The sequence below is a fragment of the Cryptomeria japonica genome, chromosome 5 (genome assembly GCF_030272615.1).
Source record: "Cryptomeria japonica chromosome 5, Sugi_1.0, whole genome shotgun sequence".
NCBI classification, from domain to species: Eukaryota; Viridiplantae; Streptophyta; class Pinopsida; order Cupressales; family Cupressaceae; genus Cryptomeria; species Cryptomeria japonica.
This window is the reverse complement of record NC_081409.1, coordinates 736433023-736445974: the sequence shown is the minus strand read 5'-3', so window position 1 is coordinate 736445974 and position 12952 is coordinate 736433023. Positions and strand designations below refer to the sequence as shown.

At 31.2% G+C, this 12952-nt stretch overlaps 1 protein-coding gene across 1 annotated transcript in view; it reads right to left on the bottom strand.

Moving 5' to 3' along the window:
* LOC131028762 (phosphatidylinositol/phosphatidylcholine transfer protein SFH12) overlaps window positions 1-1577 on the bottom strand; it is a 150355-nt gene extending 148778 nt beyond the window's left edge. The window contains exons 1-2 of the mRNA XM_057959100.2: window positions 1400-1577; window positions 1229-1309 (exon numbers count right to left, since the gene is read on the bottom strand). Of these exons, the coding sequence (XP_057815083.2) occupies window positions 1229-1309; window positions 1400-1457 (139 nt within the window). The 5' untranslated portion in view covers window positions 1458-1577. The remainder of the gene's footprint in view (window positions 1-1228; window positions 1310-1399) is intronic.
* Between the last annotated feature and the right edge of the window lie 11375 nt (window positions 1578-12952).

Genomic DNA, 12952 nt, shown 5'->3' with positions numbered 1-12952 from the left:
CAATTAATTTCGTTTTTAATCCCTGTTTAATTCAACGAAAGAGGGCGGCTAAGTTTCTTCTGTTAACTCCATGGTGAAATGTGATGAGCTCTTGCGGTAAATCCTCAGAGCTCTCGTGGAGAACATAATTGATATCCGCTGGGATCATGTTGCATGTTTAAATGTACAAAGACTTAAATCGGCATAGTTACCAGGTTCCAATATTTTGACTCATTCAAGAGATCAAAAAATAAACAGCTAATCCAGAATTTTCAACAAAAAAGGTAAAATTTCTATAGGAATTGAAAAGTCTGAAATCTAGACTGACTTGGACAAATCCAACCAATCCAAAAAATCCAGTTCCAACCAGATTATATTTGAGAAATCTGAATTTGGTATCTATGCTTCTATGTATAACTATTGAATGTTTAACCAATAACTTCCTCATCTAATTCTAGGCATTTAAATGTACAAAAGCTTCAATTTTGAGATGTTAAAGTTCTTTCCTATTGTTGCGGAAATTTGGTTGATTGCGATAAATCCGGTGTTTGGAAATGTATAAACTGCCACATTAGGTGTGGCTTACACAATCGCACGAAGAGGAAGAGGGTCATGAATCTAAGCGAAGGAAACACCAAGAGGGGAATTTTCATTTTGCCAATCAATAAAAATGCTTCTGTCCACTCCATGGAATTTAAAAACATTTCAAATTCAGAATTTATGAAATAAACATATCTCAGCTGCCGAAAACTAACCCGAACGAAATTTCGATCTCCGTTAAAATCAAAACAACTTCCTCCCTAGATGAACCAAAAAGTATACTAAAATTATACAGAAACACAGTAATTTATAAAGATCTCAAATATAAATATAAATTTAGCATACCTTAGGAAAATAGGAAAAAGCTATTAAAATGCAAAACAACTTCACTAATTAATTTAGCTAAAATAGCAGATGATTTTATTATAAGGCTCTGAAATTCATCAGCATTCAAATCTAGAGATAAATTTATCATAAAGCTCCATGATGTTTATCAACATTTTAAATCTAAGGATGAATTTATTACAAAATTATGTGAAATTCGTCAACATTCAAAATCTAGAATTCATTTTAGGCACAGAAATCCAACCCTGCACGAAATTTCGCCCTCTTTAAGAATCTATTTTTTTTAAAGAAAGAAAGGAAAAGAAATTGACGACAAATGTCCCCAATGGTGCTCAATTTCGGAGCATAAAGTCCAAATGCATACCTCTTAGAGCCGCCATGTTAAATACAGCAAATTCTCGTATAAAATATGATGGATTTAATCTAAAAGGACGGTCGCCAAACCCTACAAAACATTTTTAACTGGTAAGGAAAATGTACAATAAATGATAAAATTGAATAGCAATGAAAGACCCGGACAGAATATAATTTACACCTATAAATATATAATTTTTTCCCAAACAGCGGGGATTCAGAGAAATCGGCCGTCGCATTCGAAGCACCGAAACGAATTACAAGCTCTCGTAAATTCTTCCGATTTCTTGTTCCAATTTTTCCTGGAGGCCTACTGTGGTGGAAAAGAATTTGTGAAGTAGAAGAAATGTAAGAGAATATCAAAAAGCTATTTTAAAGATGTCAGTGGTTGTCCCCGTCTGTCGTGAATGTTTAAAGATTAATCGCACGTGGTGGCATCCTATTCGTTTCGGCTCATTAAAGTCTTGTTTTTGCTGACGTGGCCTATTGGTACGGTCGAACGTTCTTTTGACTTGAGGACAAACGTGACCGAAGGCATTTTACTTTTAAAAAGTAAGTTTGCGCTGTAATTTAATCTTCTCGAAGACTTCCAAAATGAAGTAGCGGAGGCGGGAAAGAAAAATTAACAATATTTTTTTATGTTTTCAAAGATATTCGAGGAGATAAATCCACCGTCCAAAACATCTAGCGTTGAATAAGAGAGCCCAATTAGGTATAAACAAACAAGCACGTTGAGCAATTATCTAAGCGTACTTGTTTTAGTTTTGGTGTAGAATATTTTGTATAATGGATGGTATGCCTATTTTGATTTTTATTATTTTGTTTATTTTGGTAGTGCATTTTTATTACATGGTATTAGTGAGATTTGAGAATTTACTATGTTTTGGATTGTATACCTAGATAAATTTATCTAGAAGATATTTAGATAGATCTTTTAAAATATTTATATTTTAATTCTATTAAATCAGATATTTATTTTTTATTATATTTATAAAATAAATAAGTTGATTGAATAATTTATTTTTTATTATAAAATATATTTGCATATTCTTTTTTTTTTTAATATAAAATATTTTTTTAATTTGTTATAATCATTAAATAATATTTTATATAATCGATTTATATATACATATAAATATTGTTTAAAAATAAATATGTATATATTAATTAATATATATAATATTATATACATATTTATGTATTATACAAATAAGATTAGATATATTCTAAAAGAATTTTATTTATGTAAATTATTATATATATTTAATTGTATTAATTTTATAATAATATGTTGGTTATGTGTCTTTTAAAATATTTAAATGTGTATAATATGAACCATCTTTATGTCATTATACAACACAGGTTAATACTAGTTAGCTTTATTTACCTTAAATTAGGACTATGCTTAATTCATGTCTTGAAGATTTATTGATTTCTTAGAAGTTCTATGTGATCTATTAAACCCTAATGGAAGGATTGCAAGTAGTCTGTTCTTTAATTTTTTTATTGGAAAAATAAATATATAATTAATATTAAAAAAAATATGTAATTTTATTCTTTCATATGATCTAAACACTTTCAAATGGTCTAGAAAGAGTTGGGGAAGCTCAAAATTGTTTATCTATGTAGTTTTTGTTATACTAGGCCCTTCTTACTTATTGGAATTTCCAACCTTACATATTATCTTATTACCAATAATATATAAAAAATTAATTATTAATTTTGTTACTAATAATAAAAAAAAATTAAAATAAATTCATCAAATTGTTATATGATCTTCTAAAGATCATATCTTCAAGATATCAATAATGTCAAGATGTTCCCTTTATAAGAAAAAGCCACCTAACTTGAAATCGACGAAAAATACAAACAGCAATGCAAGACGACATTTTTACATTAGTGTTCACACTTGGTCAACATCATGTTGTGCATTGAGGAGCATATATGGTTTGATAAGAAGACGATCGCAGGCAACAATTTTATTATTTTTGGCCTATGCCGGGCAATTAAATTAATTAATTGAGTTTTATTGGTTGTCTTAAAGGAAACAAATAAAGAAATAGGGGTAGTCGACTGTTGATATTTACAGATCGGTTTGGACTGTGGATTGTGCCTTAACGTGGAATTTAAACAAGAGAAACGTCATGCTGCTTTATAAGCACGTGGTCCAAACATTTATACCTTGGTTTTTCACTCCCTCTGTTATTCATATGAGACTTATATTTATCACCAGTTTATTTATATTTTGAAAAATCTAACTTCAATTGGGGACAAGCTATCTGAACTACTCCGCACTAACCACAAACCAGGCCTGGAATTTGACGGTCACAGTTTAGTCATTTCAATGTCTTTCATTTGAAGTTTTAAGAAAAATATTAACTGTTAAAAAATATAAATGTAGAAGATTGAAGTCACACCAAAATGCAATGCACATCTTTCTTGGGATGAAATGAACAATATATGCAAAAATCTTAAATTTACTAAATAAGTTTCTAAATTAATACACTAATATATATTATATATTAACGTTAAATGATAACCAATTAATAATTACTAATTTAGTAATAATAAATATTAAAATTTTAAAATTATATATATTATGACAAGTTTCTATAACAATCTTATTAAATATATTTAAAAAATTAAATTGACTAAGTTTCTAAATTCATATTTAAAAAAAATATAATATATTGTAAAAATTCATAATAAAATATTTTATCAATTATATTCTATCATTTCAATTATGACAAGTTTCTAAATTCATATTAAAAAAATAGAACTATTCTAAAAAATCATATTAAAATATTATAAAATTAGAAACAACTACATCCTTCCATTTCAAAATATTTTAAATAAATTTCTATTTTTATAATAAACATTCTAAATTAATATATATCAATATTATAAATTATAATATTCTATGATATATATTACATACTATATTTTTTTACGGTTTATTTATAATTTAAAGTGTCATCTATACGGGTTTTAGAAAAAAATAAAATAGCATGTTAATGCATATGTTCAACTAATTTTTTAAGCTATCAAATACGGTTCAAAAGTGAAAAAACGGCCATTTAGCCTGTCAAATTTCAGGCCTGCCACAAACACATCATATTTTTCAACTATTGGATGATCTGATCTACACTTTGGGATAATAATTACTCTATTCTTAATTAAAGTAAAATAATTTGAATTTACTCTTATACTTAAAAATAGTCTCACCTTCTCCATTCTTCATCTCATTTACCTGCAAAATATTAAATAATAGATTATAAAATAAAATAAAAACATATTTTTTAACTATTGAACCAAGAACATAACTTTATTTTGGTAACAATTAAAGAGACTTCTTAATAATTTGTTTACCAATTTCAAAAAATCTTATTATAAATAAGATCTAACTTGATTTTTTTAATCTCAAATAGTGGGTTTGAAGTAGATTGTACCGATCTTTCATCCTATTTTTGTAAGTGGAATATTTACGCCGCACATCTTAAAATTGCAAACTGGTACCTATCTCATATCAATTCTAAAATTACTTTTTTTAAGCGAATTTTTCAATGAAATTTTCAAATCTTAAAAGTTGGACTCCTTACTATTCTAGTGATTTGAAATTTTAGGTAAGAACACACCTTAACATAAATTGATTCTAATTATTTTCTTTGAAATTTTAGTTAAGGATTGGGCTTCATTCTGTAATTCATTTAAGATGGGATTTATTGTAGGAATTCACAAAATCTAACATAGTCTAATCACCAATCAAACATGAAAAAAAAAACATAAAAACGAGCTCTTAGTTGTAACAAATCCACTCAAGTACAAAATCATGTCATTATCAAGGTAACTTGACAACACAAGATTGAAAACTATCATCACATCAAAGTGAAAGAATGTTGATTGAAGTCACGCTTTCAATATAATTTATAAACTTACTAGTTGATTTGCATTGAATAGAAGCAACTATAAAATGCTTAATGCATGTTACCCGATAGTTATTTATGAGGAAACAAAGCATTGTATTACACAAATATTTCTTAAAAAGGCTCAGGCTTACTTTCTTTTGATTTAACAATTAAAGTGTAAAAAATAATGTCATATGAGTTTTGTGGTGCTCAATTAATAAATATTTTAAAAACATGTATGCCTTAGTTCTTTAAAATTATTTGTCTTTATAAAATATTGAAGATGTTGCTTTCTATGTAAAATATAAATCATTAAAATGTGGTATGTGTTAAAATAGAAATTACTTCTTTTGAAAAAATCTACAGTTGTAGAATTAAATACATATGTCAAATTTATTTCCTTAAAAATATTGATGTTTGTTTTTCTTTGGAAATCTTTCAAATCTAACGGGTGTTGAAAGAGAAACTGCTTCTACTAAGGAACTTTGAGGAGAAGATCAAATGGCGATGGTAGAGTGCAGAGTATCAACCCCGAGATGGCAACAAATTTATATTTCTTGAGAACATTTAAGAGTAGAGATTTCGAAAGATCTCTAATCTAAGGGCATGTACCTGTTATATTAGAGTCTATACAAATTTAACTCTAAATATTTTTATTGTCATAACCACAAAGGGTTTGAATCTAAAAAGAATGTCTTGCACCTCATCTCAAATGGAATAATGTTATATGTTTTGTCTCAACAGGGGTAATATTGTTGCCCTAAAATTTAAAGACCATATGCAAAGATGATTTTCTACGGTACCAACAATCACAACTTCGTCCCAAATGAGATGATAATGTTAAATTTGGCTCGAAAAGCTACCAGCGATAGCTTCCAAACATTGTAGAAATATTTAATGACAGAAGATCAATATTTAATTATCAATCTCAATTTAAATCTAGAAGTATAATACTTAGACAACTGTAGTCCATATATACATGATTCTACAATGTTTAATAGACCTCATCTTATCGAATATGTGGGATGAAAATCATTTCATCCCAATCTAACACGATCATTTCCATCCCATTATGGCTCGGGAGGAACCATTTGCATGAATCACATTAACCTATTTCCTTCTACTTCCTTACTTCGTCTACATCTTCTAAACCAAGGCATTTAGAAGTGGCATCATAATTTACAGGACCTTCCTTGGTAGTAGTAGTGTTAAGAGCTTCAAAAAGGTTAGACAATTATGAAGAATATGTACCTAATTTAGGCACCAAAGAAGCAAAGGCTTGTTCATGATCATAACCAGCAACCACTAAAATATCCTCTATCAAGTCCTTACTAGCACAGGGGTACAAACATTTCAATTTATTAATAGAAAAGTTGGTTTTGATTAACCTCATCGGTCACATTGTCAGGTTCTACACATCAATGCCAACCTACCGGGTAATGATGTACTTTGATAAAGTTCAATCATATTATCTAACTCAAAAATAGATCCACTAACAGTAATAGGAGACATAGCAAACATTAAAGTAATATCCTTACAAAAAACATTATTCATATCAGCATTCATGTGTTTATCTTCAACATTATTCCTCATAATTAGGCCTTTGTGATTAGGGTTAGAAGAAGAATAATTAGGTGTCAATGGAGGGAAAATGTCAATGTCAATGCTATCAAATTTCACCTATTCAAGTTGTAGCTTCAAATGAAATGTAGCCCATCGAGCGATCTTAGTCTTAGCACCCTTCCTTGGTCCCTTGGACCTCATGGGATCAATGGTGCAGCCAGATATAGAAGGCTACTTCAAAATTAGCCTTTTTGTAATGAGATCAAGTATACGAATCAAAACCTATTAGGTAATTTTTAGCTAAATAAAATTGAGATTTAAATCTTTAACAATTTGTTGATTCAATCAAAAGAATTATAAAGTGTTTATGTGTTAAATTTGTAGGAAAAATAAATAGAGTACCTCAATATTGAAAAAACCCACGTAGACAAATTTACAAACCTCACTCAACCCAAATAATAATAAGACAAAATGGAAGCTTTTTTATTGTTGTTGAACTGTATTCAAACATTTTATCAAGGAGATAGTCTGAATGTTCTAAACTAAAAATGGATTATTCACTAAAATTGTGTAAAATGTAAAGAGAGCACAAAAGTTGTTGCTACCTTTGATTTCATCATTTTTACAAACAACCTTTGCAAGTGAGGATTTGTCTACACCATCCACGATTGTAACTCCAACCATATTCATTCCATCCTCCAACAAAAAGTTCTTCAAATTCATGATGTGTTTATCAAAACCCAAAAAGCCACTCGACAGATCTAGGGAGTTGCAAAGAATTTCATCCTGTTGTGATCTCTCACTTTGTTGTTTCTCAATTTTGCACATTAAATTATTTACCTCTTGATGCACAATTTTCACCACTTCACATAGCGTTTGCATGTTAGTAAGATGAGAGGGGGGGGTGAATCATATAAACTCACAATTCAATTTAAACTTCAGATTCAACCTCGGTAGCCTTTATTGATATGCAACAATGACTGTTAAACATTCAAACTCATAAATAGATACACTTAAAACATCATAACACATTTAACACCAGATTTAACGTGGAAACCCAAATAGGGAAAAACCACTGTGGGATTTTGGACCCACTAAGAAATATACCATTTTAGAGTATGCTCGGTTAAAAGCCAATCATAATACAGATTACATAAACACATTGCTAGATGTGACTCGGTTAAGGGATTTCCCGCATATTTGTTAGAATCTTGCACTTTGTTGGAAGTGACCTTGTTAAAGGCAAACACTCATTCAGAATGTTACCTTGCTAGAGGATTTACAAATAAGACTATTAGGTCCACTTGGTTAAGAGATTTCCTGTCACTTACAAAATAAATAACAGTATAAAATGTATCTGCGACTTCACATCTAAAATGCTAAAGCAGACTCTACGTGCTCAAAATAATCTTGTCATAAGACTTATCTTGCTCCTTGTTGGACTTCTCAATCTGTTCTTTAATCAGATATTCAATCTTCTGTGCTCGATGATCACTGTTGTAGTATCACCGTTCTTCTATTTGCCTGCATCCATTGTTCATCAACAATTTCTTATTTATAAACAATTCCTAACCGCTTAATCTCCTTGATCACATTTCCCATGATCAATCTTAGCCATCGGATCTTCAAACTTGACTAGGTTCATTGTATCCTTCGATCTGAAAATGTTTTACCTCACCTTGGAACTTGTATTCCTTCCTTGGAACTTGTGCAAGGTTATGACCGTTCAATCTGCGTTGTAGATCTAACTCCTGTATTTTTGTTGTCGTAGATTCTCAACAAACTTCTTGCACGACATACCAATCACCTATACATCTCCAGCTCATTGGCATCCTTCATTTAATAATGCTTTTATCCATCCAATGCATTATGTTATAACTCGGTTGTTACTCGGTAAATACTGAACCTTTACTCGGTAGACATTCTGCCTTCTTTAACTGATATCGATAACCTTAGGGTTTACCGACTAGCTTCTTTACTCGGTAACATAGAACAATATCAATCCTTAACTCATCTATTGAATGGAATCATTTCTTATTCTTATTCAGTCAATGAGTACACATATAGGATATCAAAACAATCAAAACAACAAAATCTCATCATTGTCTTACTCAGTAATAGAACTGCCCATTGAATAACTTATTACTCCCCTTCATTTTCATTCTTTCTGTGTCACTTACCGACATCTTTATACTTAACAAAACATACTCATTAAGATATGGCAACATCATACTAAATCAAAAAATCAATTGCTTGACATCAATGACAAAATAATATTATTAAGACAGTAATCATCCTTTCTCAATTATATCCACAATCTTCAACAACCTTCTCAATATCCTTATACCAACAAACTTACTGGAATGTCAACATTCTCCCTTTGTGAAATGCTAACAATCTCCCCATTTGGCATTGATGGCAAAACCAACTTGATTTTATTTCAATTGATTCGGATTCAGATTGTTGTTAATCTTCTCCTGTTATCCTTGAATTCTCCCCCAGTCATTAGTCTTCTCCCATCTTCACCTGCTAGTCTTCACTAATTAGTCATCTCCCCCTTTGACAATAATGCCAAAAAGTAAAACTAATTCATGATTTCTTCTGTTGTGAAGTAATTTTCTTGCTGAAAATACAAATGTATCATCTCAGTCTTGGTCAGAGTAACTTGTCTTCAATCACTTTTACCGCACAACTTTAGGTAACCTCCTAAAGTATGTAAAGCAACATCAATTCATAAATAGTTATCATGTAGATTCATAGAATTGATGCTTTCACCGAATTCTGTCAGTGAGTACTTGATAGGGGTAGGACCCCTAATTTACTTATGAGATACTCAAAAGTGTCCCTTGGCAGTGGCTTTGTGAAAATGTCTGCTATTTGTTCCTTAGAACTAATATATTCCAGCACAACTTTCTTCTCTTGAACTTCTTCTCTGAGATAATGATACTTTATAGAGATGTGCTTTGTCTTCGAATGCATTACTGGATTCTTTGAAATGTTAATGGCACTAGTATTATCACAGAATATAGTTACTAGCTCGGTAACTTTCTCATTCATTCCTTCCAACAGTTGTTTGATCCATGCAATATTGGTACAATTCAATGCTGCAGCGACATATTCAGCTTCAACTTTTGACTGTGAAATGCATACTTGTTTCTTGCTAAGCCAACTTACTAGTCTGTCTCCTAGGAAGAAAGCTCCACCGCTTGTGCTTTTCCTATCATCAATGTTTCCTGCCCAATCAGCATCAATATAGACTTTTAAGTCAAAATCATTCCTCTTTTTATATACTAAGCCATAATCTTCAGTGCCTCTCAAGTATCTGAAAATTCTCTTGATTGCTGTCATATGGGTTTCTTTGGGATCTGCAGAAAATCTTGCAACTATACCTACTGCATGTGCTATATCTGGCCTACTGTGAACCACATATTGCAACTTTCCAATCATAGATCGGTAAAGTATCTCATCAACAGATGCAGATTCATCATTCTTTGATAGTTTACAATTGGTAGTCATAGGAGTACTTACAGGTTTAGAATCCTCCATTCCAAATTTCTTCAAGATTTCCTTTATATACTTGGATTGAGTAATGAAAATCTCATTTTTCATTTGCAGTATCTGTAAACCTATAAAATACTTTGTTTCACCAATTAATGACATCTCAAATTCTTTGCACATTTCATTTCCAAAGGTCTTGCATAAAGAGTCATTTCCACAAAAAATAATATCATCAACAAATATGGCTGAAAGCAGTATTCCATTGTCCTCATCATTCTTCATATACATGTTGTTGTTTTCACTTGTCCTTATAAATCCAATCTTGATTAAGTAAGAGTGCAGTCTTTCATACCATGCTCTAGGTGCTTGCTTTAGACCATATAATGTTTTGTTCAACTTACATACCTGATCTTTATTCATGTCTTCAATAAATCCTTCAGGTTGTTCAATATAAACTTCTTCTTCGAGTATACCATTTAAAAATGCAAATTTAACATCCATTTGATATACTTTGAAATTTTTGTAAGCAGCATATCCCAACAATGTTCTCACTCCTTCAAGTCTTGCCACGGGTGCAAAAGTCTCACCATAATCTATTCCTTCTTCTTGAGCATAACCTTTGCATACTAGTCTAGCTTTATTCTGAATGACCTCTCCTTTTTCATTTAGCTTGTTTCTGAAAATCCATTTTGTACCAATTACATTTTTCTCTTTTGGTCTTGGGACCAGTGTCCATGTTTCATTCTTCTTGATTTGTTCAATCTCTTATGTCATAGCATTTACCCAATATTCATTACTAAATGCCTCTTTTACTATTCTCGGTTCAAATTTAGATATCAGACATGTGTTTTATCTCAGTTTGTTCATTGTCATCACTGGATCATCCTTATCTCCTATAATTTGACTTGATGCATGATTTATTCTGACATACTTGGCTAATAAAGGCTCGGTAGGATCTATATGATCTTCTTCATCACTCAATAACTGGGTATTTTCTTCATTTTCTTCATCAACTTTCTCGGTAGGACTTCTTGGTTGAACATATACAAACTCTTCATAATCTTCTGGTTCATTGGAATTTCCTTCATTATTTCTTTCTGCAAATTCATCAATTTTCACATTTGCACTTTCCACTATTTTGTTAGATGATTTGATCAAACATTTAAATGCTTTACTTCTAGAAGAATAACCAAGAAATGTTCCTTCCTCACTTTTCAGATCAAACTTTCCATTTCTGTCATCTTTGTGAACATAACATCTACTTCAAAATATTTAAAAGTAACTTACATTGGGTTTCTTGTCATACCGGATTTCATACGGTGTCTTCAAAGTTCCTTTCTTCAGTTGTACTCGGTTCAGGGTGTAAACTGCAGTGTTGATCACTTCTCTCCAAAATGTTTGAGGTACCCTCTTTTCTATCATCAGGGTTCTAGCACAATCTACAATTGATCTGTTTCTTCTTTCAGCTATCCCATTTTGCTGAGGTGTTCTCGATGCAGACACTTGTCTCTTTATACCATGATCATTGCAAATGAATTCTCCTCCTCTGTCAGATCTTAGACATTTCAACTGTCTTCCTGTTTCTTTTTCAACTCTAGCCTTATACCATTTGAACATTTGAAAGGCTTCTGATTTCTCTTTTAAAAACAAAACTGACATCATCCTTGAGTAATCATCCACAAATAATATGAAGTATTTATCTCCATAATAACTTTGAACTTTCATAGGACCACAAAGATCAGTGTGCACAAGATCTAAAATTTCTTTGGAAGTGTAGGACTTACTTGTAAAGCTTGACTTTGTCATCTTACCCATCTGGCATCCTCGGCATATTGCATTCTCAGGTTTTTCCAAGCTCGGTAGACCTCTTACTCGGCGTTTCTTACTTATTTTGATCAGGTTATCAAAATTTATATGACAGAACCTTTTATGCCATAACCAGGTATCTTCTATTTTAGCATACAGACAATTGTTCTGAGTTGATTCAAGATGAAATGTATTACCTTTTGTTTGTGTCCCGGTAGTAGTCAGCTTTCCATGTTTGTCATGAACTTTGACACTTCCTTTCTGAAATTCTATTCGGTATCCTGTATTGTTTAGTTGTGCTACACTCAACAAATTGTATTTTAAACCTTCAACCCAATATACATCATCACATTTAGCATTGTCAAGAAGTGTGATAGAATCTTTACCTTCACCAGACATGGTGCATCATTACCAAATCTTACATAGCCTCCATCATAGTCTTCTAGTTTGAAAAACTTGTCTTTATCACCTGCCATGTGATGTGAGCATCCACTATCTATGATCCAAGAATCATTTTTATTTATGTGAGATATTAAGGCTTTTTCTTCATACCTTTCTTCATCTGGTCCATCTTTGATAGCCACATACACAACTTCCTCTTTCTCAGTCCCATCAGATTTGTCATCGTTGGATTCCTCATCAACTACTAGGCATGTCTTTCTATCTCTCCTTCTGAAGTCTCGGTGTCCTCTGTATTGGTTGTCTTTTTGTCTATCATCTTTGCATTCTCTCTTTTTACTAGATTCTTTGTCAGGACGGTTAGAAGCCATATGTCCTATTCTATCACAGTTAGAACATTTTAAAGGTAACTTTCCTTTATACTCACCTTTGCCTCTTGGTAACCTTCTAGCTAATAATGCTTCAAACTCTTCTTGTTTTCTGATTTCCTCATATAGTTTGTGTACCACGTCCATGTTTTTGTGAAATCTCTCATTTGCTCCACTGTGATTTCCTTCAATATA